The 25,848-nt window shown below is 48.9% G+C and overlaps 7 protein-coding genes across 7 annotated transcripts; 3 read left to right on the plus strand and 4 right to left on the minus strand.

Moving 5' to 3' along the window:
* Nucleotides 1–2,589: 2,589 nt before the first annotated feature.
* Nucleotides 2,590–3,686, minus strand: Asppvi_002663 (uncharacterized protein; the record flags this gene model as incomplete). The annotated part of the gene is made up of 3 exons (XM_043298645.1): nt 2,590–3,369; nt 3,438–3,563; nt 3,621–3,686. 3 exons carry the CDS (start codon nt 3,684–3,686, stop codon nt 2,590–2,592), a joined length of 972 nt encoding a protein of 323 aa, XP_043154580.1.
* A 1,127-nt stretch (nt 3,687–4,813) lies between these two features.
* Asppvi_002664 (nuclear and cytoplasmic polyadenylated RNA-binding protein pub1) lies at nt 4,814–6,492 on the plus strand (the record flags this gene model as incomplete). Its single annotated transcript, XM_043298646.1, has 5 exons — nt 4,814–5,194; nt 5,254–5,355; nt 5,420–6,067; nt 6,128–6,260; nt 6,323–6,492. The coding sequence occupies 5 exons, from the start codon at nt 4,814–4,816 to the stop codon at nt 6,490–6,492; spliced, it is 1,434 nt and encodes a 477-aa protein (XP_043154581.1).
* A 1,216-nt stretch (nt 6,493–7,708) lies between these two features.
* Asppvi_002665 (PIG-Y family protein) lies at nt 7,709–8,848 on the plus strand (the record flags this gene model as incomplete). The annotated part of the gene is made up of 1 exon (XM_043298647.1): nt 7,709–8,848. One exon carries the CDS (start codon nt 7,709–7,711, stop codon nt 8,846–8,848), a length of 1,140 nt encoding a protein of 379 aa, XP_043154582.1.
* A 273-nt stretch (nt 8,849–9,121) lies between these two features.
* On the minus strand, nt 9,122–10,439 carry Asppvi_002666 (glutamine amidotransferase subunit DUG3; the record flags this gene model as incomplete). Its single annotated transcript, XM_043298648.1, has 4 exons — nt 9,122–9,396; nt 9,451–10,183; nt 10,268–10,363; nt 10,425–10,439. 4 exons carry the CDS (start codon nt 10,437–10,439, stop codon nt 9,122–9,124), a joined length of 1,119 nt encoding a protein of 372 aa, XP_043154583.1.
* Nucleotides 10,440–10,989: 550 nt separating this feature from the next.
* Asppvi_002667 (dynamin-related GTPase MGM1) lies at nt 10,990–13,864 on the plus strand (the record flags this gene model as incomplete). Its single annotated transcript, XM_043298649.1, has 3 exons — nt 10,990–11,287; nt 11,346–13,367; nt 13,425–13,864. The coding sequence occupies 3 exons, from the start codon at nt 10,990–10,992 to the stop codon at nt 13,862–13,864; spliced, it is 2,760 nt and encodes a 919-aa protein (XP_043154584.1).
* Nucleotides 13,865–14,762: 898 nt separating this feature from the next.
* Nucleotides 14,763–16,712, minus strand: Asppvi_002668 (alternative NADH-dehydrogenase; the record flags this gene model as incomplete). The annotated part of the gene is made up of 4 exons (XM_043298650.1): nt 14,763–14,836; nt 14,909–15,880; nt 15,943–16,281; nt 16,382–16,712. The coding sequence occupies 4 exons, from the start codon at nt 16,710–16,712 to the stop codon at nt 14,763–14,765; spliced, it is 1,716 nt and encodes a 571-aa protein (XP_043154585.1).
* Nucleotides 16,713–18,913: 2,201 nt separating this feature from the next.
* Nucleotides 18,914–20,943, minus strand: Asppvi_002669 (putative mucin; the record flags this gene model as incomplete). Its single annotated transcript, XM_043298651.1, has 3 exons — nt 18,914–20,070; nt 20,125–20,398; nt 20,458–20,943. 3 exons carry the CDS (start codon nt 20,941–20,943, stop codon nt 18,914–18,916), a joined length of 1,917 nt encoding a protein of 638 aa, XP_043154586.1.
* Nucleotides 20,944–25,848: the final 4,905 nt, after the last annotated feature.

Below are 25,848 nucleotides of genomic sequence, written 5' to 3' on the forward strand. Positions count from 1 at the left end.
ATTTTATTTTTTGGGAGAATAAAATGATAATGTATGGCTGTGCTTTTGTTTCTTACGCGCAATCCCACCGAATTGAGTCGTGAGACTATTTCCCTTTCTATTCACTCGTTCCTTATTCCCTTTGCGCCTCTAAACTTTTGGGGCTTTTGCTGCTTCGGCCGATGATCGACCACGCAAGGAGCCACACTGATTTTTTGGCCCGAAACGGAAAAGAGGCGTTCCCCCAGAATCGCTGGACTGAACTTCAGGTTTGAGTAGGAAAGAGTCTGTGATAGTACTCCAAAGCGTAGTCAGTCGACTCTCTAGTGTCTCGGTTATTCTGTGGTTAAGTCGGCGTGGAGTGAGGGGAAAACACAGCCTGCTGATCACGATCACCACAGACCACTAATTCGATTGCAGGCCAGAAGGGCCGATGATGCGGGGATTGCTGAAAGAGAGGAAGTTCGCTGTCAAGGGTCCATAGACACACCAGAAGGGAGAGAGGCGGCGTATGCTATGGTAGGTACAAGGCAATCACTCCAGCGAAACAGAGTTGCAGGATGGCAAATTCCCAAGAATCTAAACACAGAGGTGACGGAATAGACACGATGGCAGTGAGGCGGTGCGGAACAGTTTATTTGTTCGTTCCTTGGGTGACAGATGAATGTCTTGGTATTATTGTCATCAGACAAGTCGAACCTCCTAATAGTTTGGCAGTTTCTGGTTCGGGCCCAGAAGATAGACCCTCGTGTTATATTAGGTATCATGAATCTATGGTTGGGAAATAACTCTGCGATGACGCGAAATACCGCCGAGCCACCACTCTAGGTCGCTCAATATGGATCCGGCGAGCCAGTAGACTGGCAGTTGGAATAGGTAGGTACACGTACGATCCAAGCAAAAGAGTTCGGATCATACACAGATGAAGTCCAATCACCAGGCGTCCTGCCATTTGTAACCTAAATTCCATCGGCTTTCATTTGCGCGGAATTCGGGGCAAGTTCCTAACTACTCATATCTCAAGTTGCCAGTGCTTCACAGGTAGACTTCCTGCTTTTGTCACGTAGGTCATACGCAAAGTGCTACATGATTATGATGCTTTTTTCAGTAAGCCATCTTTTCCCATGTGATATGCCTCAGCGTTCAAAACTTCAAGAAGGTGATGCTAAGCCTTTGATGCTGCTAAAACCCCGGCGCTAGTTTGTCCTGGTTTAGAAGGATGACGTCGTCGAGGTGATGTCCATATGCGGGTATTCCGGCATTAAGAGGTACAGATTCCATGTTTGTTGCCTCTTTTTCTCTCTAAATTGGATTTTCATTGTTGTTCTTCTCCTTATTACTTCTGCAGCTTATCAGCGAGGAAAACTCAAAATATAACAGTATCTTATCATTGACCTAAATGCGTGGGCTCATAATTTCAAATGAATCCCACCTGTCGATCTCTGCCAGTGCGATGGGATCAAATCAATCAGTGATATCATTATTATTCTGTACCTGTGGCACGCCGCACATGAACGATTTAACTCCTCCAGACCTCATACTTGGCTGTTCTTGCACCACTAGTCAGATGTTTAATATATTATTGTGAGTAATAGATCCTTCAGGAATCAATGATACGGAGCACAGCCAAACTCGAGTGACTAGCCATCTTTGGGGTAATATTCCTCCAGTTGAATACTTATTTTACTAATTACTCCCGGGTCCTAGCACGGGCTATGCTCCTTGATGACTTCAACAAATCCTAGATTCGTGCCTCTAGGATTTGTGCCTAATAAGCCCAACTCAAGAACCGATACCTCCGGGGTACCGTAGAATAAAAGTCCAATATGAGGATAGCCGGCAACCGAGGCCGGTGGGGATCCTGATGCCGCTGATGACCTCATCATTTGATCTTTTGCAGATCTCTTCCAGACAAGAGTGGGAATATACTCCGCTAATGAAAAATGCGCAATTGGAGGATTCCGCGGAGAAGCCGTTGGTCTGCTAACTCTTTGCATCTGGCATTCAAGTGCAAATCGTTGTATACTGCTTCTATTATCACTAGCGGCTGACCTCCCCATCTCACACTCATATCTTCGATGAGGTGGGACTTGTCTAGCCCTTAGTCTGTAGATTGTCCGACACTACTTTAGCAGTATCAGGTATGGGGTCACGAAACGAGTCCTTCCTGCCTAAAATAGACGTTTGAGGCCCAGACGCCAAGAGTCAACGGGACTCGCCAGGTACGAGATAGGGCTGATGATACCAAGGCTGCTTGTAGTTCGCTAACGAGTGAAATGAGTAGATCATACGTCATTTTTATGGTTATTTATCATGCTACTTAGTCTATTTGCAACAGAATGAGTGTGGAGTGCGGAGGGCGGAATGCTAGTCTGTTACACAGGTCCCCTTGCATGGATCCTCGTTGACATCAAGATAATTTTAAGGAGCAATGGATGTCAAACTCCCTACCGTTGGTATCAAATCAAGAATGCCCCACTCTCTGCTTGCAAAATGGTGGCTACCCGCAATGTATTGATCCTGGAAACTACTAAGCATATGTGCCCCGTAGATATGCATTGAGAATATGTTCCTTAACGCGTCTTTCAATCGTTTTTCAACGACTGCAAATTAAGTGAACCAGTTATCATCTAGCTCATTGATATTCATCAGGTCGTCCCCTAGCATGCTCTGGTCTCCAAGCCCTTCTCCACCGAAGTTTTCGTTCTCCATGAATAAATCATCGAAGCTTGATTCCCCAGGAGCCATAACATCATCCGCGTGGTTGCTCATCTGTCCTCCCGCTTGCTGGTCCTCGCCTGGAAATCCATCAGCTTTCTGGAACTCTAAATCGAATGCATCGCCTCCCGTAGGACCACTGCCGATATTATCCCCCTCTTTAGAGAATATCGACGCCATAGCGCCCGACTGATCGGTCTCCTGGCCGATATCGCCGCCGATACCTGTGTTTCCAAGACTAGTGCCGGACAGGAAATTCTGATTCCCAATATCATCGTCTCCAAAATCAAGATGGAGATCGAATTCATTGGGCCCACCCCCAGTGTCATTGAGCATGGAGTCGAAGTTGATTTCTGTACTTGCAGGGACTGATTGATCTGGCGCTGAGGACTGTCCTTCCTGCTTTTCCACCTTGACAGTTTTGCCTTCGGTCTCTTGCGACAGCTTATCGCCGGCGAGTGGCTCTTGCGCAGTAGTAGGCTCTTCGTCCATTTGGGACTCGAGTGGTTTCGTGTCTGGCACTTCCTCTATCTTTTGGGGCAGCTCTTGTGCACCTTCATTTTGTGACCTGTTGCTTGGCTCATCCATAGCCACATCTTGAGCAGGCTGTACAGCTGCTTTCTCTGCTCTAATTTCCTCATAGTCTCTTTCGAGAAACGCTTTTGCGATAAACTGCCGTCTGTCAATAGCTGTCCTGTTGAAGCACGAAATGTCGCGGAAAAATCAACTTAGTCACATACTATTTGCTCAGACAGATCGTCGAGTGCAGCCTGGAAACGTTCGTGAGCCGCCGGGATCGTCTTTTTGAAACGGGCCCTGGCCTGCGTTGAGCCACCAGCTCGAAAAAATCGACCCATTTCAACGAGCTGTCAGCAGTTAGTATTAACGACCTACGAAGACAGCGAGAATAGAGGCCACTTTACCGTCTGATTGACCATAGCTGTTAACACAGCAAGGGACTCTGGGTTCGAATAATTTGATGTTTCCATGATGGCAAACGCTCCAACTTAGCTAAAACGGACTGAAGATTTTGTCCAATGACGGGCACTATCTGCAGGGTGCGACAAGGTTAGTTGGATATTGGCAACATGCCTATGGTTCTCTCATTTTTGGGTATCTTGTCCCTGAGTCTAGCACAAACAACTGACAAAGACTATGCATTGATCGAAACAAATGATGCAGAAGATACATACAAGGACACAACTTCTTTCTGTCAGAGTATCATTCAAAGAACTCACCTTCAACTTCAATTTTCAGACCCCCCCAATGTCAGCCTTCTGTGCTTGAGAGAATCTCGGCTCAAATCGAGCTCATTCAAAAGGACCAAATAGAGTCAAGTTAAGCGCCCTCTCATGACCAGCGGCATCTATCCTGATACGCTAACCTCATCTGGACTAGCATGTCACCCACCCAAGCGGCTCTTTGCCAGTTGCCCATCCACTGTTTGGTCGTTCTTTTTGCTCCAGCTGTTAGAGACTCCTCCCGTCTGGGCATGGTAGAGTATCTTACCTAGTAGCCTACCAAAGACCATCACATCACATCTCTTCCTCTTCTTCTTCCCCTGTTTCCATCTCATCTCACTCCTCGCATTTTCCTCCATCGCTCTTCTGTTGGTGTCAAGATCTCTGTGATCTTGTTTTCCTTTTTTCTCTTTTTGTTTCGCTTTTCCCTTTTGGCGCTTTTATTCTTCTTTGTCCTTTGTCTCTTTCCCCCTCTCCCGACAATCACTTGTGTTTGTCAAACCCAGATCTTAAGCTTTTTTTCCTACCACCACATCTAAAAACTTGTTGGGGCTGAGTGTTGAAAAGAGCCGTGTTCGAGTCGTCCTGACTTAACGTATTTTAATCCATCACAAAGCTCCTTTCTGAGCGATTCTTTTTTTTGAAAGACTGCCGTCTCTTCGATTCTCTTGATCTAGCGAATTCGTGCTTCTTTCGGTGCCCCGATCCCCGCGTCGCTTTCCGCCTTTCGGCCAACATCGATTTTGTTGACTGCTAAACGCTGTGCACCGTCGAGCAACAAACAGCGCATCCCGGCCTAGCGCTTCCATCGTCAATCCACTTGTGCATTGTATCGCTTAGCAGTTCTTGCTGATTTTGCCCTGTTATCAACCACAATGGCCGAGAACCTGCCCACTTCTGGATCTTCCACCCTCCCACCTCCGCCTCCGCAAGCAACTTCTGCTTCGGGTCAGCAGTATGATCCCTCTCAGGGCAACGGCCAAGCCAATCCTTCCCATATGCCACCCCCGCCTCGTCCGCCTGTCGTGATTCCTCAGAACACCAATCCTATCCCAACTGCTATCACGTCCCCGATGTCCGGGAACATGATGTCCCCGACCAGTGCTGGTGGATATGTGCGCCGGGCCGCCCCCGAGCCAAACAAGAGAGCTCTGTACGTTGGAGGACTTGATCCAAGGGTGACTGAGGATATCCTGAAGCAAATCTTCGAGACCACCGGTCATGTCCAGAGCGTGAAGATCATCCCCGACAAGAATGTAAGCGTTACCCCTCCCTATTGCAGTAATCCTTAAATGCAATGTTAACATTTTGAAAGTTCAACAGCAAGGGATACAACTACGGGTTTGTCGAATTTGATGACCCTGGCGCGGCTGAGAGGGCTATGCAGACCCTCAACGGCCGCCGAATCCACCAGTCGGTATGCGTTTTTCAAATACTTAGAAACTCGTCGCCTTGTCGTCCCATTACTGAGTGTGATATAGGAAATTCGAGTGAACTGGGCTTACCAGTCAAATTCCACGAACAAGGAAGATACTTCTTCTCACTTTCACATTTTCGTCGGCGATCTAAGCAACGAAGTCAATGACGAGATCCTGCTCCAGGCCTTCTCCGCCTTCGGTTCGGTGTCAGAGGCTCGCGTCATGTGGGATATGAAGACTGGTCGTTCCCGTGGCTATGGCTTCGTTGCCTTCCGTGAACGTTCCGATGCAGAGAAAGCACTGAATGCCATGGACGGCGAATGGCTCGGTTCGCGTGCCATTCGCTGCAACTGGGCTAACCAGAAGGGACAGCCTTCTATTTCCCAACAGCAGGCTATGGCAGCCATGGGCATGACTCCCACTACACCCTTTGGCCATCATCACTTCCCTACGCATGGGGTCCAAAGCTACGACATGGTCGTCCAGCAGACCCCACAGTGGCAGACTACATGCTATGTGGGTAATCTGACTCCGTACACTACGCAGAACGACCTTGTCCCTCTCTTTCACAATTTTGGATATGTACTTGAGACGCGCCTTCAAGCAGACCGTGGATTCGCCTTTATCAAGATGGATACACACGAAAATGCTGCGATGGCTATTTGCCAATTGAATGGGTACAATGTTAACGGACGTCCTCTGAAATGCAGCGTACGTTTGCTCTTGCCTTTTTCGTTATTATTCTAAGGCTTCCTTTACTGACCGTTGTAGTGGGGTAAGGACCGTCCTCCTACCGGCCAATTCGACAATTTCTCCGGCCAGCAACCCAATTCACCCTTCAACTCCAGTCCAGCTACATACTTCCCTCAATACGGTGGCCCTGGAGCTCCTATTACCCCTCAGGGTACGTTTCAATTTTTTTTTTTCCCCGAATAAATTGTTATAGGACTAATTATCCTATCGTAGGCCCCACTCCTGCTGGGCGAGGCTGGGAGCAGGGGGGAATGACTGGCCAAGGATATGGCCAGGCCCCCCAGAATGCGGGCTTCGGCCGCGGACAGGCCACACCCAACTCTGGCTGGAACCAGCCAAACAACGGCAACTTTGGAAATGGCTTTGGGGGCTACCAAGCATAGCTTGTCTCTAGCCTATAATGCTGTATATTGGCCTTCTCCGCAGCAGCCGAGCCGCATGATCGACAAGGTGCGCAGCTATTCACAACAGCGATGGTGAGAAAAATTTGGTGTCCTCGGTTTCAGTTTCCAGTCCCTTTCTCACGGACTATCCCACTTTCTGCTCTATACTTTCACCGCAAATCTCCTCTTCTTTTCTCTCATTTCTGGCTTTTCTTCTTCGTCTCACGATCGCCCTATGAAGTGGATTATCGAGCGCATGTTTCCCATTCTCAAGTGCTTCTTTTCAAATGAAATTTTGTGTGTTTACGTACACCAATACCCCAAGTCCACTTTGTTTGCATCAAGGCCCTGCTCTGTTCTTTGAATGATTCTACGCAGATTGTGAGCGAAGCTTTTTGGGACTTCTGATTCAAATTTTCTTCGGAACAAACGAAAAGTACCTATCATCACCTACCTAGTCCTCGACTTGATACCTTTTGACTATCATTCCATAAATTACCTACTTCTGGGCGTGTATCGTGTCTTCATCTATGTTTGTTTTCTCTATTGGATGAATATGTATTTCGAGCCGATTCAGAAAGCCTTTTCTTCTTGATAGTGATATTTTGCTCTCGTTCCTTCAGCTACCACATTTTTTGGTCGGGTGTCCCGCACGCTCGTACAACAATCATGATTATGCTCTTCTTGCAATACGCGGGACTCAACATTGTGCTTTGCTTTTTGTGATGTCTCTTGCGGGCCGCCATCTTTCACCCTGGCTCCTATCTCTGTCTCTGGCGCTCTGGAAGATATACCTTACGCTCGTCTTATGAAATACTTGTGGCCTTGAACCATTCCGTCTTATCTCGAATAAGTGAATGAGCCGTGTCTGTGGGTTGTAGCTAAGCTCTTGTATTTGAATATGGCTTTACGCTTCTGCCGAACTTAAGGAGGGCTGCTGCCTTAAGGATCAATCTGTCCCCCTTGTCGACCTTTTACTCACATATCGAAGTACCGTTTTGGGGAGGCATCTGGAACGTTAATCTGGTCCGTGGTGCGGAGAAGGTTGGCGCCGAAAGTCTTGGCCTTAGGCCCACCACGTCCCTTTGCATCTCAACTTTAATCCGCCGAGTGGAATCTCCACCAAGAGTGGCCCCTTAACGGGTACAAATTCCCACGACGAAGGATTGAATGTTAGTATATCTACAACCGGGTCACTCGCGCCCGGCTTGTGCCAATGGAAGATGCAGGCGACACTAAAAACGTGACACTATCGCTCGACAACGATGACCAGCTTTCTGGAAGGGCACGCTCGGGAAGCACAAGCAACGGACACAAGCGCAGCTCGTCCGGCTCGCTGCTGTCGAAATTCTCTTTTCTTCGAATGAACACCGGGACGCACAACGCTACCGAACGATCGCATCCAGGCGGTGATAAGCACGATGCAGAGGAATTCGGTTCCGGCTTGCAGGGTGGGAGGGCGATGTCGAGCGCTTTACAACAACGGAGAACGCGAAGGAGAAGGGGCTCGTTAAGGAAAACTGCGCTGCTGGGGACGCGATTCGACTATCGAGATAAGAAGGCTACTCGGGCGACGATTGACGTGTTACGAGCGGATGGCAGCGCGCCACCGCACGATCAGACTACAGACATACTGGCGCCATCCGTAGCCGATTCGGGCTCAACGCAGGATCAATCTACGTCTCTTGCAGCGGCCCAAACAAATGAGAACAATGCCAACTGGAGCCTCGTGCGTGACCAGCGGGGAACCCCGACTGCCTCTGCGTCTCAGCGGCCGCGGAAGGGTCTCTCGAAGGAGAACGTGCTTGGAGACGAGATTGGCACGGATGATGAGGATATGATTGCCTTACCTCGCGTTAAGAATGCCAAGGCTGCCATCGGTTCTGGCTTTGGAAATTCCTCTACCAGTAGTACCAGCGGTCCTGCGGGATTACGTATACCGACACCCCCGTCGAGTTCGGACTCCTACTATGGTCTGCCAACAGACGCGTCGTATAGAGCTTTGCATCGCACTAAGTCGCCCCTTGCGACGCATGTCGTTGACCTCAAGCCCAGCCAAGAAATTGTCTGGGATTACTCCGAGACCGAGTGGTGGGGGTGGATCATCTTAATCGTGACCTGGCTGGTTTTCGTGGTGGGAATGGGCAGTTGTTTCGGTGTTTGGAGTTGGGCTTGGGATGTTGGTGAGACGCCCTATGCACCGCCAGAGCTGGAGGATGATCCTACATTGCCCATTGTGGGGTACTATCCTGCTTTGATTATTTTAACGGCTGTCATGTCGTGGGTGTGGGTTGTCGTTGCCTGGGTGGGCATGAAGTATTTCAAGCATGCCAATATCACTGGGGATGATACATGAGTGCTTCAAATGCTCTGCTTATAGTCTAAATGACCGCCTGTACCCTATTGCAAACTGACATTAAATTTCAAACAATTGATCCGAAATAATAAAAATTCATGACATATCCAATAAAAAAAAATTCTCCCAATCGTCCTCATCTAAACCCAACAACAGCCAACAGAGGTATCTCATTGCGCCCATTGTGACATCTCGAAAATAAACGCGTTGACAACTCCATTACTTACAAATCACGCAAGTCCCAATTGTTCGGATACGCGAATAATTATCGGATCAGTGCGACAGTGCGCACTGGTTGGATAATCGCACATCCAAATCGTCTAATCTTGTGCCCTTGCCACTAACGGTAGGATCCTTCAAAACCTCTGCGTCTTGAGGCTGAACCGTTGTCCCAGGCGCAGTGCTGACAAGGCCTTTGGAGACGGCGTAGCATGAAGAACGATCCTGGTTGATGTCCTCAGTGTAGAACTCATCCAAAATGGGATGTAAAAGGACAGACTGCCTGTGGATCGTGACTATCGAATTCGCAGGGACGGATACCCAATTATCTAGAGGGACATATTAGCTCAAGTACCTCACAGTAGGTGACTGGAATGGCTCACGGCGTTCGAATGTGATGGGCTCACTAGCCACCAAAACAATATCTGCTCCTTTATCGTGCCGCTCCATCTTGAAGTGGCCTTTGTCTTTCCCTTCTTTCCATTTGGTACCCGACGAGAAATACAGACTAGCGGGCTCATCCGTCTTACTGCTGATATAACGCGTGCAAACCACAGTATGGCCGTCCGTCACAGCAAAATTGAGTAAACTGCGAGTCTCCACACCGGAAACATTATGTCTCTTGGGAATATCGCGGATGAACTCATTGATCTTTGCGATGGTCTTGACCATCACTTTCCGCAGTAGCGCCTGCCCAAAACCTTCCGGCCCGGGATTCGAGCTTGGATCAACCCCTTCCTTCTCTAAAAGGTCAAGGAATAGCGCAAAGGCCCATTCACTATCTGTCCCGCCTTTTACGCCGAGGTACCACTTGTCCGCGAGCGAGTCGGCTAGCGTGCGCTTGATGTAATGCCAGCCGCCGACGTTGCCATTGTGCATCCACATCAGAGTCTGATGCTGGAATGGGTGGCAGTTAGTATCGGAGAGCGTCCCCTCCGTCGTGGCGCGGACGTGCGCGAAGATGAGGTTCGAGCATGTCTTGGAAGCTAGGCGTTCCAGGTTCTCACAGTTCCAGGCGGGAAGTGTGGAGGTGAATATGCAGGGCTCTGGGCCTAGCTTGGGGTCGGTATAGAACCCTACGCCGAAGCCATCGCCGTTGACAGGTCGGCGATTATCCTGAGATCCAAGACGTCAGGTACGCTTCGTCAAACAGAAAAGGCAAACCAGAACGAGTCTGCTCAATGTTGAGCTAGAACTTACTAAGCGTAAGCGAGAGTCATAGGACTGTGTTAAGATCGAGTGACTGGGTTCTGTCACCAATTTGCTGAGACGAATCTCGTGTCTGCCCTTGTATACCTGGCGAAGAAGCTGTCAGTCAAATAGCATGGTATAAGGAATTGATACTTGACGATCATACCAGGAAGCGGCACATGGTCCACAATGTTGAGTAAATAACTCTAAACAGTAAAGAAAAAGCTGTAAAAGACGTCCGGAATGAAGTCAACTTAATAGAGATTGGGAAGCTTCAGACCATGTACAAGAGTCTATTTGGCTCTATGCCGCGAATGCACAGGCCGATGATGCAAGCCAGAGCTTGACTTCCACCATTCGCTTGCACAACAACTGCAGCCCTTGGGTTCAACTGAAGTGTGTGACGAGAGGATAGTTACTCGACAACCCAGTAAATTCCTTAAAGAAAGAACACTCCTTGAATGGTAACACCATGTATTCCTCATCGAGCCACACGTGACTCACACCGACTTTCTGCGGTGTACGAAGCGGCCAAAAGCGCAAGTCACGGGAATCTAATAGTGGAGATTCGCCTTCTATCGCGGGACGGTTGTTGATTACATCAACCGTCATTCAAGTTACCCAGCTTTCGACACCAAACAGCAAGTATCATCGCCGTCCGCAGCTTGCAGCTCGGAGATGATAAGCTATACTCTCCCGGCTGATCTGTGGTGTATGAGTGTTCAAAAGCCATGAGCGGGAGAATACTCTCGCACCGTCTTGTTCCGCTGTTGCGGACGGGCCTTCTGGCCCGCCATGTCCACAATGCTGGCGCAAGAACTGGAGGACTACTACGCTCAGAAGGAGGTGCTGCACTTCGGGGCCGTGCTTGGCCTGTTGGAGCAAATGCAATTCACAATGTTCCTGCCGTGCGGACGATCTCTTTTGCACGGATGCTTCCGAAGCTTGCTCTGAAGATGGTCAGACTACCGGCGATGTTTGGAGGAGCTATGGTCGCAGGCTTTGCTTATATCCAGTACCAGGCTACCCGTGCGTCTTTGGTCACTAATTGCTAATGAAGGATGCGACTGGCTGACAACCTTTATAGAGGCAGGAAATTACGCAATTGATATATTCAAACGAGCGGGCGAGACGGCTGGTGGCGCTGCGTCGGGTTTCTTTCAAGAATTACAAAACGTTGCGGAACAGACTCACCGCGGCTGGCAGAAAACCACTGAAGACATCGAAGTCCCGGAATGGCTGCAGAAGATCCTCCGCCTTGATGAAGGTTCACGCAATGGAAACGATGGTTCGTCCGGAGGAGGGGAGTCCCCTAAAGAAAGTCGAGCTGGTGCTGGTGTAGCTGGCGTGGCTACTGGCTCAGCTTTTGGTTACAGCCAGTCTGACGAAGACGACCTCCGCCACGCGAAGCAAATTGCGGAGGATGACCAGATGATGCTGCTTACGCGGAAGATGATCGAGATCAGAAATATCCTTCAGACCGTTGGGCAGTCTGGTACCCTGACACTGCCATCAATTGTTGTCATCGGATCACAATCGTCTGGCAAAAGTTCCGTTCTCGAGGCCATTGTTGGACACGAGTTCCTGCCCAAAGGGACCAACATGGTCACCCGGCGGCCAATCGAGCTCACACTAGTCAACACTCCAAACGCACAATCAGAGTATGGAGAGTTCCCTGCTCTGGGCCTGGGGAAAATTACGGATTTTTCACAAATTCAGCGGACCTTGACCGACCTCAATCTTGCAGTTCCCGAACGGGACTGTGTCTCGGATGACCCAATCCAGCTTACCATCTACTCCCCCAACGTTCCGGATCTTTCCCTAATTGATCTTCCGGGATATATCCAAGTTGCTGGCAAAGATCAGCCGCCAGAGCTCAAGCAGAAAATCGTCGACCTCTGCGATAAGTATATTCAGCCGCCTAATGTAATTCTCGCAATTTCCGCCGCGGACGTTGATCTAGCCAACTCTACCGCCCTGAGAGCAAGTCGCAGGGTGGACCCTCGAGGCGAGAGAACGATCGGAGTCATCACAAAAATGGATCTTGTCGATCCGGAGCGAGGATTCAGCATACTTTCGGATCAGAAATACCCTTTGCGTCTGGGCTACGTGGGCGTGGTATCCCGAATCCCTCAGACAACTGCTCTGTTTTCCAGGGGTAGCGGCAATATCACTAGTGCCATTCTCAAGAACGAGAATGCCTACTTTTCAGCTCATCCGACCGAATTCGGTCCTCAGTCGGGTGTATCAGTGGGTGTATCCACACTGCGAGGCAAACTCATGCATGTTCTTGAACAAACGATGGCATCCAGCCTAGCGGGTACTAGGGACGCCATCAGCCAAGAACTCGAGGAGGCCACGTACGAATTTAAAGTGCAATATAATGATCGGCCACTAAGTGCGGAATCATATCTTGCCGAGAGTCTGGATAGCTTCAAGCATTCTTTCAAAGCGTTTGCTGAGAGCTTCGGTCGACCTCAGGTGCGCGAAATGTTGAAGAATGAACTAGATCAGCGCGTCATGGACATTCTGGCCCAAAGATACTGGAACAAGCCGATTGAGGACTTGGCCGCATCCATGCCAGAGTTAGATCCTCTCAGCGACCTTCCCAAAGCGGATGCCGACTCGCAATACTGGCGGCGTAAGTTAGATGCGTCGACCTCCTCTCTGACAAAGTTGGGAATCGGCAGGCTTGCGACTACTGTTGTTGCCAATGCTATCCAGAACCAAGTTGACCAGTTACTGGCAAACTCTACATTTGCGAACCATCCTTATGCACAGAAGCAGATCATGGAGGCTTGCACTAGCATCTTGAACGACCGCTTCTTCAGCACTAGCGATCAGGTTGAAAACTGCATCAAGCCTTACAAGTTCGAAATCGAAGTTGAGGACCCGGAATGGGCAAAAGGCAGGGAGAATGTCAGTCGGGTACTGAAGGAGGAGCTCAAAGCTTGCGACTCTGCTTACCGACGCGTTGAAGAGGCCGTTGGGAAGAAGAAATTCAAGGATGTGATGGCCTTTGTCGATAAAGTCAGAAAGGGCGAAATAGTCCTGGAAGGCGACGGCGCCAGTGGTGCAGGTGGATTCAGCTCCGCCCTGCTGGATAAAGGTATGTTGCGTCTTTTGCAGTTGACGGTTCCTGCCGGAGTACTAACGAAGAGAACAGGTCGGGAAGGCGTCTTCCTGCGTGACCGTGCTGACCTGATCAAAATGCGCCTGCTCGCCATCCGTTCCAAACAATGCGCGTCAAAGAAGAATAAATATTACTGTCCAGAAATCTTCCTTGATGTGGTTGCAGATAAGCTCACGTCGACGGCAGTCCTCTTCCTCAACGTCGAGCTGCTCTCCGAGTTCTACTACAACTTCCCCCGCGAGCTGGACATGAGACTCGGCCGACACCTCTCCGACGCCGAAGTGGAACGATTCGCACGAGAGGACCCTCGCGTCCGGAAACATCTCGACGTCATCCGGAAGAAGGAGCTGCTCGAACTTGCCCTGGACAAGATCGAAAGTATTCGACAGCTTGACGGACGGAGCAAGCAAAGACACGCGGACCGCCCCTTGGCAGCCAAGGAGCAGAGAAGCCGTGGATGGAACCTGTTCTGATTGATTGATTGCTATTTTCTACATGATATCCCATACTCCTGTCCTTTGCAACACCATGGCCTATATCCCTCAGTAACCCCCTTGCGTCTCTCCTCTCAGTCCAGCTGCTCAAGTTTCCTTTTCCATCGCCCTAATCAGGGTCAAATACCTTCTGGATTGGTATTTTTTTCATTTTCTCTTTCTTTTTTCCCCTGGGGTTCCTGTTCCTCCTCCTCAGTCTGATTGTAAAATACTTAGGTACAGAACTCGAGTTCTGAACTAGAACTCTAATAGAAGACAAACATAGAACAACTTTTTGGTAATTGCACTCATCTTTTATGGTGGACAGTAGTAACTATCTTAACACATGTGATCTGATCCGGTGTCAGAAATGCGAGCGTGTAGGACAGTTGCAAGCAGATTAATAGCAACCATGTTCGCAAATCACATAATCTCCATTATTTCCATTTGCCAAGCTCAATGCAGTTAAAGGAAACAGAAATGGCTGACAACAGTTCCAAGCATCAGGGACAGATCGGGGTACGAATCATACAGAAAAAGAATTATGACCAGATCTAAATGTCTAAAGAGCAATCCCATCCCCGACTCTATCTAATTCATACACAGACAAAAGAAAAGGACAGAAAGTTACACTTTTCTCCACCGTGACCATTGGGTCTGTTCAGTGATGGATCTTCCGGCGAATTTGGTCTCGAAGTACGACCTGGTCGACCGTGGCCGGCGCGTCTTGATGATGGCGCCTCAACAGGCTGGAGAAAGGAAGAGAAATTGGTGGGTAGTCATAGGGCGGGCGTAAGAAAACACTAGATGTTGTGGAAGAAGACGGAAGGTAGCAGCTTTCGCTTCAAATCGTTGACATAAGGGTATGCGGAAGGTACGGAGGGCCAAAAGTGGGCATTTACTCCCGAGAGACGTCACGTCCAAAGAGCTTGGCCTTGAGCCAGTCGGCAGCGACCAGGATACGGTTGCGTGCTATTGAAGTCGTTAGAAACGGAAAGGGAAAACGAACGATATTGTAACTGGTAGAATGAAGTAGGCACTTACTGCTGAAGCACATGCTCAGGTAGGCACTGCGCCAGAAGAGGTAGGTGACTGTTCCACCACTCGCGATGTTGCCGCTCAGCCAGCTGATGTCTGCAACTGCACGCTCCTTTCCAATATAAGCCAGACTTCCCTGGTGAGAGTATTGGAAGGGGCCAATCTGCTTGGTTCTCCGCAACTGCTTCTGACGCTCACGGATCTCGTCGAAGATCTTATTGCGCTCCTCCTCGTTCTTGGCCTGAGCCTGAGCCTCGGAGAGCTTTTTCAACTCCTTTTCGATAGCCTCAGTCTTGGCCATGGTGTTGAAAAGACGGGCAAGGAAAGCGCCTTCCTGACTGGCAACCTGGGCAGTGGGGGCATAGTTGGTAATGGCGCAGTCACCGACCGCCCAGACGTTCTCAGCGCCGTTGACAACCAGGTACTCGTTCACCGCCAGACCACGGCGCGAGTTCTTCTGAGCAGGGATCTGATTCATCAGATCCCGGACAACATTACGGACAGCGTTACCAGTGGCCCAAACCAGCAGGCCATAGGGAATAGTCTCCAATTCCTTGGTTCCATCGGGCTTGGTCACCTCGGCCTCGATGTACTTGTCGGTAACGTTCTTGACCATAGTCTTAGTGCGGATGGTAATGGCTTCTTCCTTGAAGGTCGATTCCGTGTAGTCGATCAGTTGCTTGGAGAACATGGGAAGGACGTTGGGCAAAGCCTCGACGAGGGTAACGTGAAAGTTATCCTTGATTTCAGGAATCCACTTTTTCAGGTCCTCATTAAAGAAGTCCTGGAGCTCACCAGCGAATTCAACACCGGTGGGGCCACCACCAACGACGACCATGTGCAAAAGTCGCTTGACTTCCTCCTCAGGCTGATCCTTGAACATAGCGGTCTCGACGCAGTCCATGATGCGCTTGCGAATCTTCTGTGCGTCGCCAACTTCCTTCAGGAAGCAGGAGTGCTCCTTGACACCCTTGATACCTGTAATTGGACCGTTAACTATGCTTTTCGAATCGAATTCTACTGTAAAGGTCGCTACTCACCGAAAGTAGCGTTTTCGGCACCGACACCGACAACGAGCATGTCGAAAGGCACCTCCGTGTGAGAGATGTCACCCTTGATCTCAGAATCGTCACTGATGTAGACAACGCGTTTCTCGTAGTCGATCTTGGTAGCTTCGGCTTCGTAGAACTTCACGTGGGCCTTCTTTTGGCGGAGAATGTTACGAATTGGCTCCATGATCGAGCGGTGCTCGACTTGACCGGTAGTGCAAGAGGGAAGGAGGGGAGTAAAGAGGAAGTAGTTTCGAGGAGAGATGACGACGACATTGTAGTTCTCAGTATCAAGTTTCTTCAGCAGAGAAACTGAACCCCATCCCGTACCTGCAGTTGCGATCACCGGGTTAGTGGTTTCACGATGGTTGTCAGGTTACGTTCGCGACGCGACCCATTGGCGGCAGACAAGGTAAGGAGCCTAACATACCGAGGATGACAAGGGTCTTCTTAGTCGGGTCGGGATCGATCTGTTCAATGGGATGGCGCTGTTCATAGATGCTGTAAACGAGGGCGCCAGTGAGACCGACACCGGAGAGCCAGGTGAGACGCCAGGCCCAACGCAGGAATCTGAAGCGCTTTTTGGGCTTGGGGGCAGGAGCCGCATCGGCGTAGGAGCGACGGAAGGCGCGCTGGACAGACCGCTGCGAGGAAGTACCGGGTCTTAGAGGGTGTGACAACCGGAGAGCGAGGGCTGGCGATCGCGTCGAAAGCGACCTGCGCGACAGCGACGACAACTGCATGACAGAGCGGGAAGCCATGTTGGAGCGGATCACCATGGAACTTCCAACCATTGAAGGTCTTGATCGCACCTAGGCGAAGGGGGAAGGAAAGGAGGGGAGAGCAGAGTGAAAACCCACAAAAGGGAATCCAGTCAACAGTGGATGTTGATGATGAATTTCTGATAATCACGACAGAAAGAAAAGGAAAAGAAGAGGGACGGAGAAAAAAAGAAAATTAAAATTCAAAAAATAAAAATGGGCAAATGCCGATCTGAGAAAGCCTGAGGCGATCAATCTCAGGAATGACAGGATAAGCTGTTAAGCTGTTTTGGGCGAATCGGTGTGTCCCAGCGCCTGCAGAACTTCACCTTAATACTTCACGTTCGAGTCACTCGCTTTTTTGTTCAGGTTCTTGTTCGGGAGCTCCGGTGGAGCTGTTCGACTTCTTTTGCCGCTCTATCTTTTTTCCTCTGGAGACTGGCCGTGGTTAAATGTGGGTTGATTCCGGGTCCAAACGGGTCAAGGAGAGGAATCTAGCGTTCTGATGGGCCCGAGAAACAAGGCTACTCTGGTTTCTGGGTCCTCCCTACCGACGCCTTCGAATTGGAGTCGTGAGGAGAAACTCGCAGAGAATTTTTTCCCTTGTGAGGAGAAGATAAGCGTCGAATGCAATACCGTGAGGGGGTAATCGGCGTGCGATATAAGCTCTGTCTTCAAGGTTACAACAATGACGATGCTCTTGTTCATGATTGTCGAGCAAAATAGTACAATACTACTATTACCTACATATCAGTACATGCGCATATAAATAGCAGCACGATGCGATTCTAGAATGGTACTTGGAAAGCTGTTGTTTTATCTCTCCGACTGATATCATATCTACATTTTACTATTTCCCAATAGGCTAAATCGGCAAAATTGTTCGCCTACTGCTCAATTCTTACCTCGATAGAGAAAGTAGCCTCTGGCTATATTCGATAATCAATATATCAAAGCAATTCCTTCATTTTTACAACAGTCTGTCCACCATCACAATGATGACGTCGGGTCACAAAAGTTGACCCTCACCAGCTCCTGCGGGCTTATTCCCTGCCCTATGGTCCTCCCGGAATACCTACCGGGATCACCCGCAGTCCATACGAGCCTAGGTAATCAGCCCTGGATCCATGTCTGGCAGTCCTGCACTCCACTGTCATGCTAGAAATAGGTAGTTATCTAGTTCTGGGTGACCAGCAACGATGACAGTCCGGGGAATGCAAGCTCCACTCAATTCTCGTCCCTCCGTTTCTTCCCTCTCGTCTCCATTGAACCCTTGACTGTGAGATCGTCAGATGACAAACAAGTGGTCGAAGCTCCCGTGTCTCGCGGACGAACGGGCTGCGTGCCAACTCGTCGTGAGCTACCTTAGTGTCAGTGTCAGCAGAATAGAGAATCACTGCGAGATGCCACGGCCATTGAGAAAGCGCATATCTATCGAGCTTTCTTGTTGGATTTACTGGGAACAGCGATAGTGGCCGGCTGAACCTGGTCGGAAATTTTAATAAAGATCCCAGGTTCGTCCATAGAAATGACACAGATCCATAGATAAATGCAGTGAATCATTAATCAGACGTTCAGCTACCTTGGAAGAATTGGCAATTCGGAACCCAGTAGGGCAAGTAGCTTTCAGCCACAGGCATTATTAGATTGCTTCAAGTCACTAAACCATTAGCACTTGACAAGCAGATAGTCAGCGTAATAGTTATACGGCTGTGTTGCGTAAAAGGATCTCCAGCCGTAAAATTTCCCGCTCAAGTACGGGCATACGAGGAAATTTAGCACTTCAGTCATGGAGACATAGGACTATGCACGGCTAGGTTTCAAGATCGGACAGTTGTATGATTGTCAAATGCCCAGTTTAACGTGGACAGACCCTGTCAAAGAAGCTAACGAACGCCTAAGTATGCACATGCAAGGTTTGGTGGTAACAGTGTAGGATCACAGATCAAAGACAGCAATGGAGATGGAACGTAACACCGGTGTCATGCGTCTCCCAGAAAGCCACCAGAGCTCACGAAATTCCGCCTCAACACCCGATATGGACAATGGTAATGAGCATTGTAATCCATCTATGATGCTAAACGCCGTGGTAATGCAAGTCGTCAAAAATGTAAAGGTATTGTACAAAATACAGCTTTGGGTAAGAAGCAAAAGGCATCCTGCTCATGTCAATGGTCGTGAAATATCGTGAAAGGCCATGTTCAACTCGAGTAGTTTGGAGTTGATTGAAAATTCGGCTGGATGAAGGGCCCTTGCGGCCATGCTTCGTGATGAAGATAGGGCAACACGCCTGTTTTACGCTCCGCGGCTGTCTTCCCAAGCGGCTGGTAGTGCATGTGGTCAAAGGGAACGCTGCGCTGCTGCTGGAGAGATGTTGACGGGGGTGGAATTAGCAGGGTGTTGACAGCTCGGACTGGTCGGTAAGGCGAATTCCGGTTTGCCAGAAAGAAAGAGGGTGACAAATGTGTTTGAGGTGTGTGTACAGAGTAGGCCGACACCGCTGGTGAGACTGTGGCCGACGACATCCCGTAGGGACTCGCGTGATATCTTCCAGGATCGGGTAGCGAGATTGGGGTATGGTAAATGCCATTCATAATGGGCGGCACAGTGGTCACAAGTGGGACCGATGGCGCCCAGGTCGTGGACGAACTGTACGTAGTCGGAGGTATAGCGCGACCGGCAGTAGAGGGTTGTTGGGGCGTGGTTGCGGGAACGCTTGGAACCAGTGTGTGTGATGAAACAGGGAGGTTGGGACGTGGCAGGTGGGGAATAGGTCCAGGAATGAAAGTTTGGTGTGATGAAGGAGCAGACGTGGGTGTGACAACCTGTGGCAGGGCCGGGAGGCTTGTCATGGCGGAAGTCGGTGGTAGGGTAGAAGCTGGTGGAATAATCTGGGGCACGGCGACTCTCTTTGCGGGATGCTCATCGACTTGTTCGTCCCGAGTCCGTTTGCGAGGGTTGGCGAGCTGAATATCACTACCAAGCTGAGGAAGAGTAGTATAAGTATTGCAGGGTTGATTCCACGCTGCCTGCGGGCGAACAGGATCAGATGCTGGTGGAGATGGTAACTTGGACGGAGTCGACGACGAAAGTTGGGGTGTTGCTCGAAGGCTAGGAGATATGCGCAATACAGGAGTCGTAGGGCTCAAGTCGACCTCATCTGGGATCACAACTGCTCTGTTGAAGAAGTCTGAGAAAACCCCCAGTTTGGTGTGCCATTGAGCCCATTCCTCCTCTGATGCGTAGAGATTGTACCGCACATTGCTGAGGAACTCGACTTCCATCACATGGATTTCTTGGACTGGGATACCGGAAACCTCGGCCCACGTCTTGTTCGTATATGTGTTGTCATCGAGAACTGGAAAACGAGTCAGCTTTCGTTTACAAGCTTTACGGATGGACAAGTACTGACATTTGTTTCCAAGCATCAGGGCAATGGTCATCAACCGAAACTCACTGCCTTTCTTTCCCCGCACCGCAGGATTGAACTTCTTCAATCGGTAGATAAACATGAGTGCCAGTAAGATCACATTCTGGCTAACCTGCGTCGTCGATAGAATGTTCGTTACCCACTTCTTGAATCCAGGAGAAGGAAACGCCTCCGGAACAAGAGAAGGCAGCGTATTCACGCGATTCTCGATGGTCTTCAACTTTGATGTGCTTTCGAACCAGAACAAACAAGTCATCTGCAAGAGGATAAAGTCAGTCAACCGAGTCCCAAGCACCGAGCAGTTCTGATGCTTACCTGCGCAGCGAATTCAGACAGGCTGCCCTTGCTATCATTGATCGAGCATGGAATTTGCAGGTAAGACGCCGCCGAACTGGTGTTGGCCTTCTTCTGGTTTGCTGGCACGGATGCTGGGATATTGTGGGTAGATTGAGGTTGACTCTGCGCTTTGATTGAAGGTATCATTGTGGAAGAAGAGTCGTAGCCKGTGCGAGTATAAGCGGACGCTCTAACATAGGGGGGAAGTGTGATTGCATCATGTTTGACCCCATAGCTGGACGGTGGGAGAGACTTGTAGGCTACCCCCGTCATGTCGTTTGGAGGAGTTGGCAGACCGTCCCTGAAAGGAGCAGTCCAGCGATTCTCAGAGACTTCCGAAGCAGTCTCCGGATATTGTCTGAACGTTGATGCCGAACTTTCCTCGTACGGATGGTGTTGCGTAGTGGGGGTTATCGGAGCCGGGGCGGAGGGAAAGTACTGCGGAGTGTATATAATCGGAGGCATATGGCACGAGATGGCGAGTGCGGATCGAACAAGAAGATTGCGAAAGAAGCTCTGCAGGACACGCTTGTCATGAGAGTCTCATTCCACCTCTCTGAATATCTCGTGCTGTTCGACTTTGCTCAGAATCAGATTTCACAATGTCACTGGACGCAACACTAGCTCCAATGAGCTGGAAGATATAGGAATTGGATCGCCAGCTCTCCAGGGGATCCAAAGGATAGTTAAAAGAGTTGTTGATTTCTATTCGAGTTGGTATAATAAGAAGTTGCTGAGTACTTTGTAGATAGGAGGACGACAACGGATCTGGTGAATGTTGACCATGCCTTGCCAATGGAATGAAGGCACAGAAGGGGGTAAGGTAACTTGAAGAAAGGCCGATCCAGAGTAGGCAAGAAAACACCACAACAAAGGTCTAGAGTAAAGCAGTCATATAAGACTCAGCATGAGAAATGTAAGTGCCAGGAGGAAGTTGCCAGTCCGCCCAAGTTATAGAAAAGGAAATATGTCCAAGGAGATATAGATGTCGACGCAAGTATAAGGCTAATGAATGAAAGTCTAAAGGGACAATGAAGTAGAACAGATTGGAAATTAAAGATCAAAAAAGTGAATATTAATGTGTTTTTTAAAAAAAGGAAAAAAAAAAAATTAAAGTAATTAGAAAAGCCTTGATCCTTCTATGGAACCAAGCCGTGTAAGAAGAAAATAATCATCATGAAAAAACCGAAATTATTGGAAATGAAAATGAAGAGCAGTAGGTGAGGTAGTGAGGGTGAAAAAAAAGGTAATAATTGAAGGAATGAGATCAAGACATCATCCCTCATCCAGCTAAATCTTCATATCACGGCACCACTACTTACTCCGCTCGAAGAGCCAGGGTCGGTTAGTCCTCGTCCGGAGAAGGTGGTGTGTCCGCTGTGTCCACAGTCCAAGAGTGTCCATACAGGACAGACAGACTTTGACCTGGACGCAGGTCCAGAGGGTTGATCCTCCTTCTTTGGACTCGTTTGGGTCGGTTCCGGTTTGGTCATAGTTGATCCAGGTCCATTTGTTTCTGCTTTGTCTTGGGAGGAAGAAAAGTGAAATACCGGTTGATGTCAGAGCCACGGGGAAGCAAGTGGATGCATTACTACTACTATTACTGCTGCTACTAGTATCTACTACCGAGTAGTGGAATGGTAACCAAAAGTCAGCAGCCCCTAGACCATAATAGTCTTGAAACCTAGGAGGGAGGGATTGGCAAAATTCATACTCCATAGTTACTTCGTATTATTATTATTAGTCAGGCAAGGTCTGAGAGTGAAAGGAAAGAAAAGAGGGGGTGGAATCTAGACGAGGATGAACAGTTGGAAAACCAGGTAACTTACAACTTCTTATCTAGGCATGTATTCCATACTTGCGCTATTGCTGACTTTGTAGGACCCATATCATATCCAATAATAAGTTTGGTTTAGCGTCACTTTTGCAACCATCATTATGTGCCGCCTGACCCAAAAATAAAATAAAATAAAATAAAATAAAATAAAATAAAATAAAAAAAGGGAAGAAAGGATAATGCATCAGAAAAAAAAGAAAAAGAGAGGAAGAAAGCTAAAGGAGAAGGGGTGCCATTGCTCAACAAGCCCGGAGGCACGGGAGAAGTACTTACTGTAAGTAAACGAAGGGAGGTTTGTGCACTACGACAAATACTGTACTTTACTATATGGTTGATCGCTAGGTAGTTTTTAGCCCAACCAAGGCGGAAGCAAAAAAGGAATGAGTAAATTAGGTAAGGTAGGTCATTTCCGTAAGTACTCCGGACGGTTTACGGAAATACTCTGTAATGATCATACAAACCTGGTTTGGGAAGTTCACTGGCATGGGCAGAAGAGGGGATGGAACTATGGATAACGTCGACCCAGGCTTCGTAATTGGTCCGTAAGTGTGGCTTCCAAGGTTACTATGGCAGCTGTGGACTGTGACCAGACTAAAAGTCACGGTAGGGTAGGCCAGAAGATAGGCAGCCAGCAAGGTGGGCTGGCGGCTTAGTACAAAATGTTTGAGTATGGCAAGGGTTGGTTGAGCCTGTACCTCAGCCTGGGGCGGTATGGATGAGTCGGATTGTCATGGACGGCTCAGGTGAAAAATGCATGCGTAAGGTAGCCAGGTATCATCCTGTATGGTCATGTATCAGAAGCGAACCAATTCGGGCAGCCTGGTATGAATGGCGACCGACAGTTGGATAATCCGGCTCTGACTAACTGCAAATAGACAGGGCAAACGGCGCTAACGGAGAACAGATGAAGGGCAATACCATACTTGTACAGATTTCTCTGTACTACTGTATCACAGGGAGGAAAGCATGAGGGTGGAAGTAATGTGAGGCTTAGCAGATCCCAACATTTGTGAACCCACTTGCAGCTCAAAATACAATCAGAGTCAGAAGATCATAAAATAAAATAATAATAATAAAATAAATTGAAGAATGGCTTCAGCCAGGTATGGTCCCTCCACATTGGTTGTCTAAGAATGAGGAGCCAGAGCAACGTTGGATGTTTTGCCGCGTATCGAAACTGGCTGGACCTTTKGATGTAAGGCAGGCAGCTCCGATAATCATTGGATGGACAAGTGCACAAAAGGACCCAGAAATTCGTAGGTAGTGACGAGCCTATTGGCGGTGGAGGACCGAAAAAGTTGCTCCAAAGAAGATTAGTCCAATGGCTGCGTGTAAACTCTGCTCTCAGCCATCAGGTCCAGTCTTTCTGCTTCCATTCAAGAGACTAGCCGGAGAAGATAGCTCGGCAACTTCTGGGCAGGAAGCAAGCAGCAGAAACAGTAGTGGTACGCTTTGCCCCTTCAGTCCAAAGTACATACATACAGGTTGTAACCGAACCGACCAGGCTGACCTGCTACCATACTAGGCTCTTTGTACTCCGTACCGACTACTGGATAAATAATAACCTGCATTATTGTGATGGACAGAAGGTGCCGCTCAGCCTGCCCGCGGCCTCCAGGATGGTAATTTACCGCTTAAGTCGAAGCTGATGGTTACCTAGATGATCAATAATGTATCCTTTATCCACAATTTCTTTGCAACTCTGCTCTCCCTGTCTTCTGTCTTCTGATAGTGTTCCGTGTTTAGTCCGAACCACGAAAATGGGATTGCCATGAGCGAATCAAACACCTTCAAATTCTACACTTTTCTGCGGAGACACAGATTCTTTGCACATCCCAAATTGACCATTGATTATCGGGGATTTCCGCGGCTATGATGATATTCGACGCTGACGCGATCGCCGGTTTTGAAGAGATAGGTTTTGTGGTATTACCAGTTTCCACTACTAGATCAGCTGGCGGAAGCAAATAGATGATAGAAAACTCCGTCTAAGCCAAGGATCCATCCTGACAGACATCGACGAGCTGAGTCGCTGGCTCCCTGTGGCTGTTGTTCCTTTCAGGAATCACATTCATCCTTGTTAGTTGTTACGGTGGAGTCGCGTTATCGTTATTAAACCTATCCAAGACAGTCGAGAAGAAAAGGAAGTGGAAGGCGAATGAACCCATTTCCATGGTTTGAGGTGGTGATTGTGATCATACACTTGCGCGGCCTTCAGCAGGCAGTAATATTGAAAATCGTAATGCTTGCCAACCCAACAACAGAGAATCGACCTATCGCCATTCCAAAGACCCTAGCTAGCATGGGTAACGGCGCGCAACATTGTTGATAGATAGTGCTACAAGTATGTACCATTTACTCCTGAGCAGGACTCAGGAGAATGCATGTGAGCAGGAGCCCCATCACTTCTGCTTCTTCGATACCTTCATTGCGAGATGTCATTCCGTGCTGGCCAGCTTCTGTAAGCTCAGCAATTATGTAGGGACACGAAAACAACGTTCTACATGTTATTCTTCTCCCGCGGACCATCTTCTCTTTTGATCAAAGCAACCCAACAGATCCTATCCAATCGTCCCAATCCACCGATTCCTACCTTGATTGGCGCAAATCCGGCGACAATCAAGGATAGAGTGACGGACTAGGCTCAGGTGGTTTGACTTTGCAACCCCAGCTGAATTCTGATTACTATGCCGATGATGGCGTTCAGCGATCAAGGACAGTACTTCCCTCGCTCGCGACTCGCGAGGCGCGGTCCAGGACGGGAGAGAAAGTGTCTTTGAAAGGCTGACAGTCAATCAATAATCGAATGGGTAAGATGGTGCGTAAATAGCCCACATGGGCATACAAGTGGAGGAGTGCCGCATCAATCTTCGTTCTCGTTGCCTTTTTCGTCTCGCCCCAGATCATGGGTCATGACTTGATATAATGGTATCGTCAACTGGCTTAGCGTGATGCCTACGTATCTTTTGAGGGACAAGTTCGGTCGTTTCGATCGGAGTGGTTATCTCCGCCAACGTCTAGTCCATTGCCTCCAAAAACTCCTAACTCCTAAGAGAGGGGCTGAGAGATGTGACGGCGCTCAGGGGCCTCGGGGCTTCATGTAGGCGCATGGAGTAAAATGTAATGTACGAAGTACGGAGCATCTCTCGGAATACTGTACACTTGTTGGCTGATAGTTCAGTTCAATAATCGATAATAGAAGACGCGGTATGGTGCAGATCTTATGCATATAGGACAGTCAGCCCGAGAGTAATACGGAGTACTCATAATATCATGTTATGCCCGCATGCGACGCCTCTAATTCGTCCAATACTCCAGAAGCGGCTAGCCGTCTTTGAGATCGAGGTCTATCTACGGACTCGGCATTAAATACGGAATACAGAGTCCTTCCAGCTTATTCCAAACTGACGACTCTGGCAGTATACGAGCAAGAGGGAATACGTTGGGAGAACTTAGGTTGTGTTTTGGAACAGCCGGTCAGCCACAGAATGATATTTTAGGCTTACTAGCTCTTGTCTCAGTTCATCAAGTTA

The sequence above is a fragment of the Aspergillus pseudoviridinutans genome, assembly GCF_018340605.1.
Source record: "Aspergillus pseudoviridinutans IFM 55266 DNA, scaffold_2, whole genome shotgun sequence".
NCBI lineage: Eukaryota > Fungi > Ascomycota > Eurotiomycetes > Eurotiales > Aspergillaceae > Aspergillus > Aspergillus pseudoviridinutans.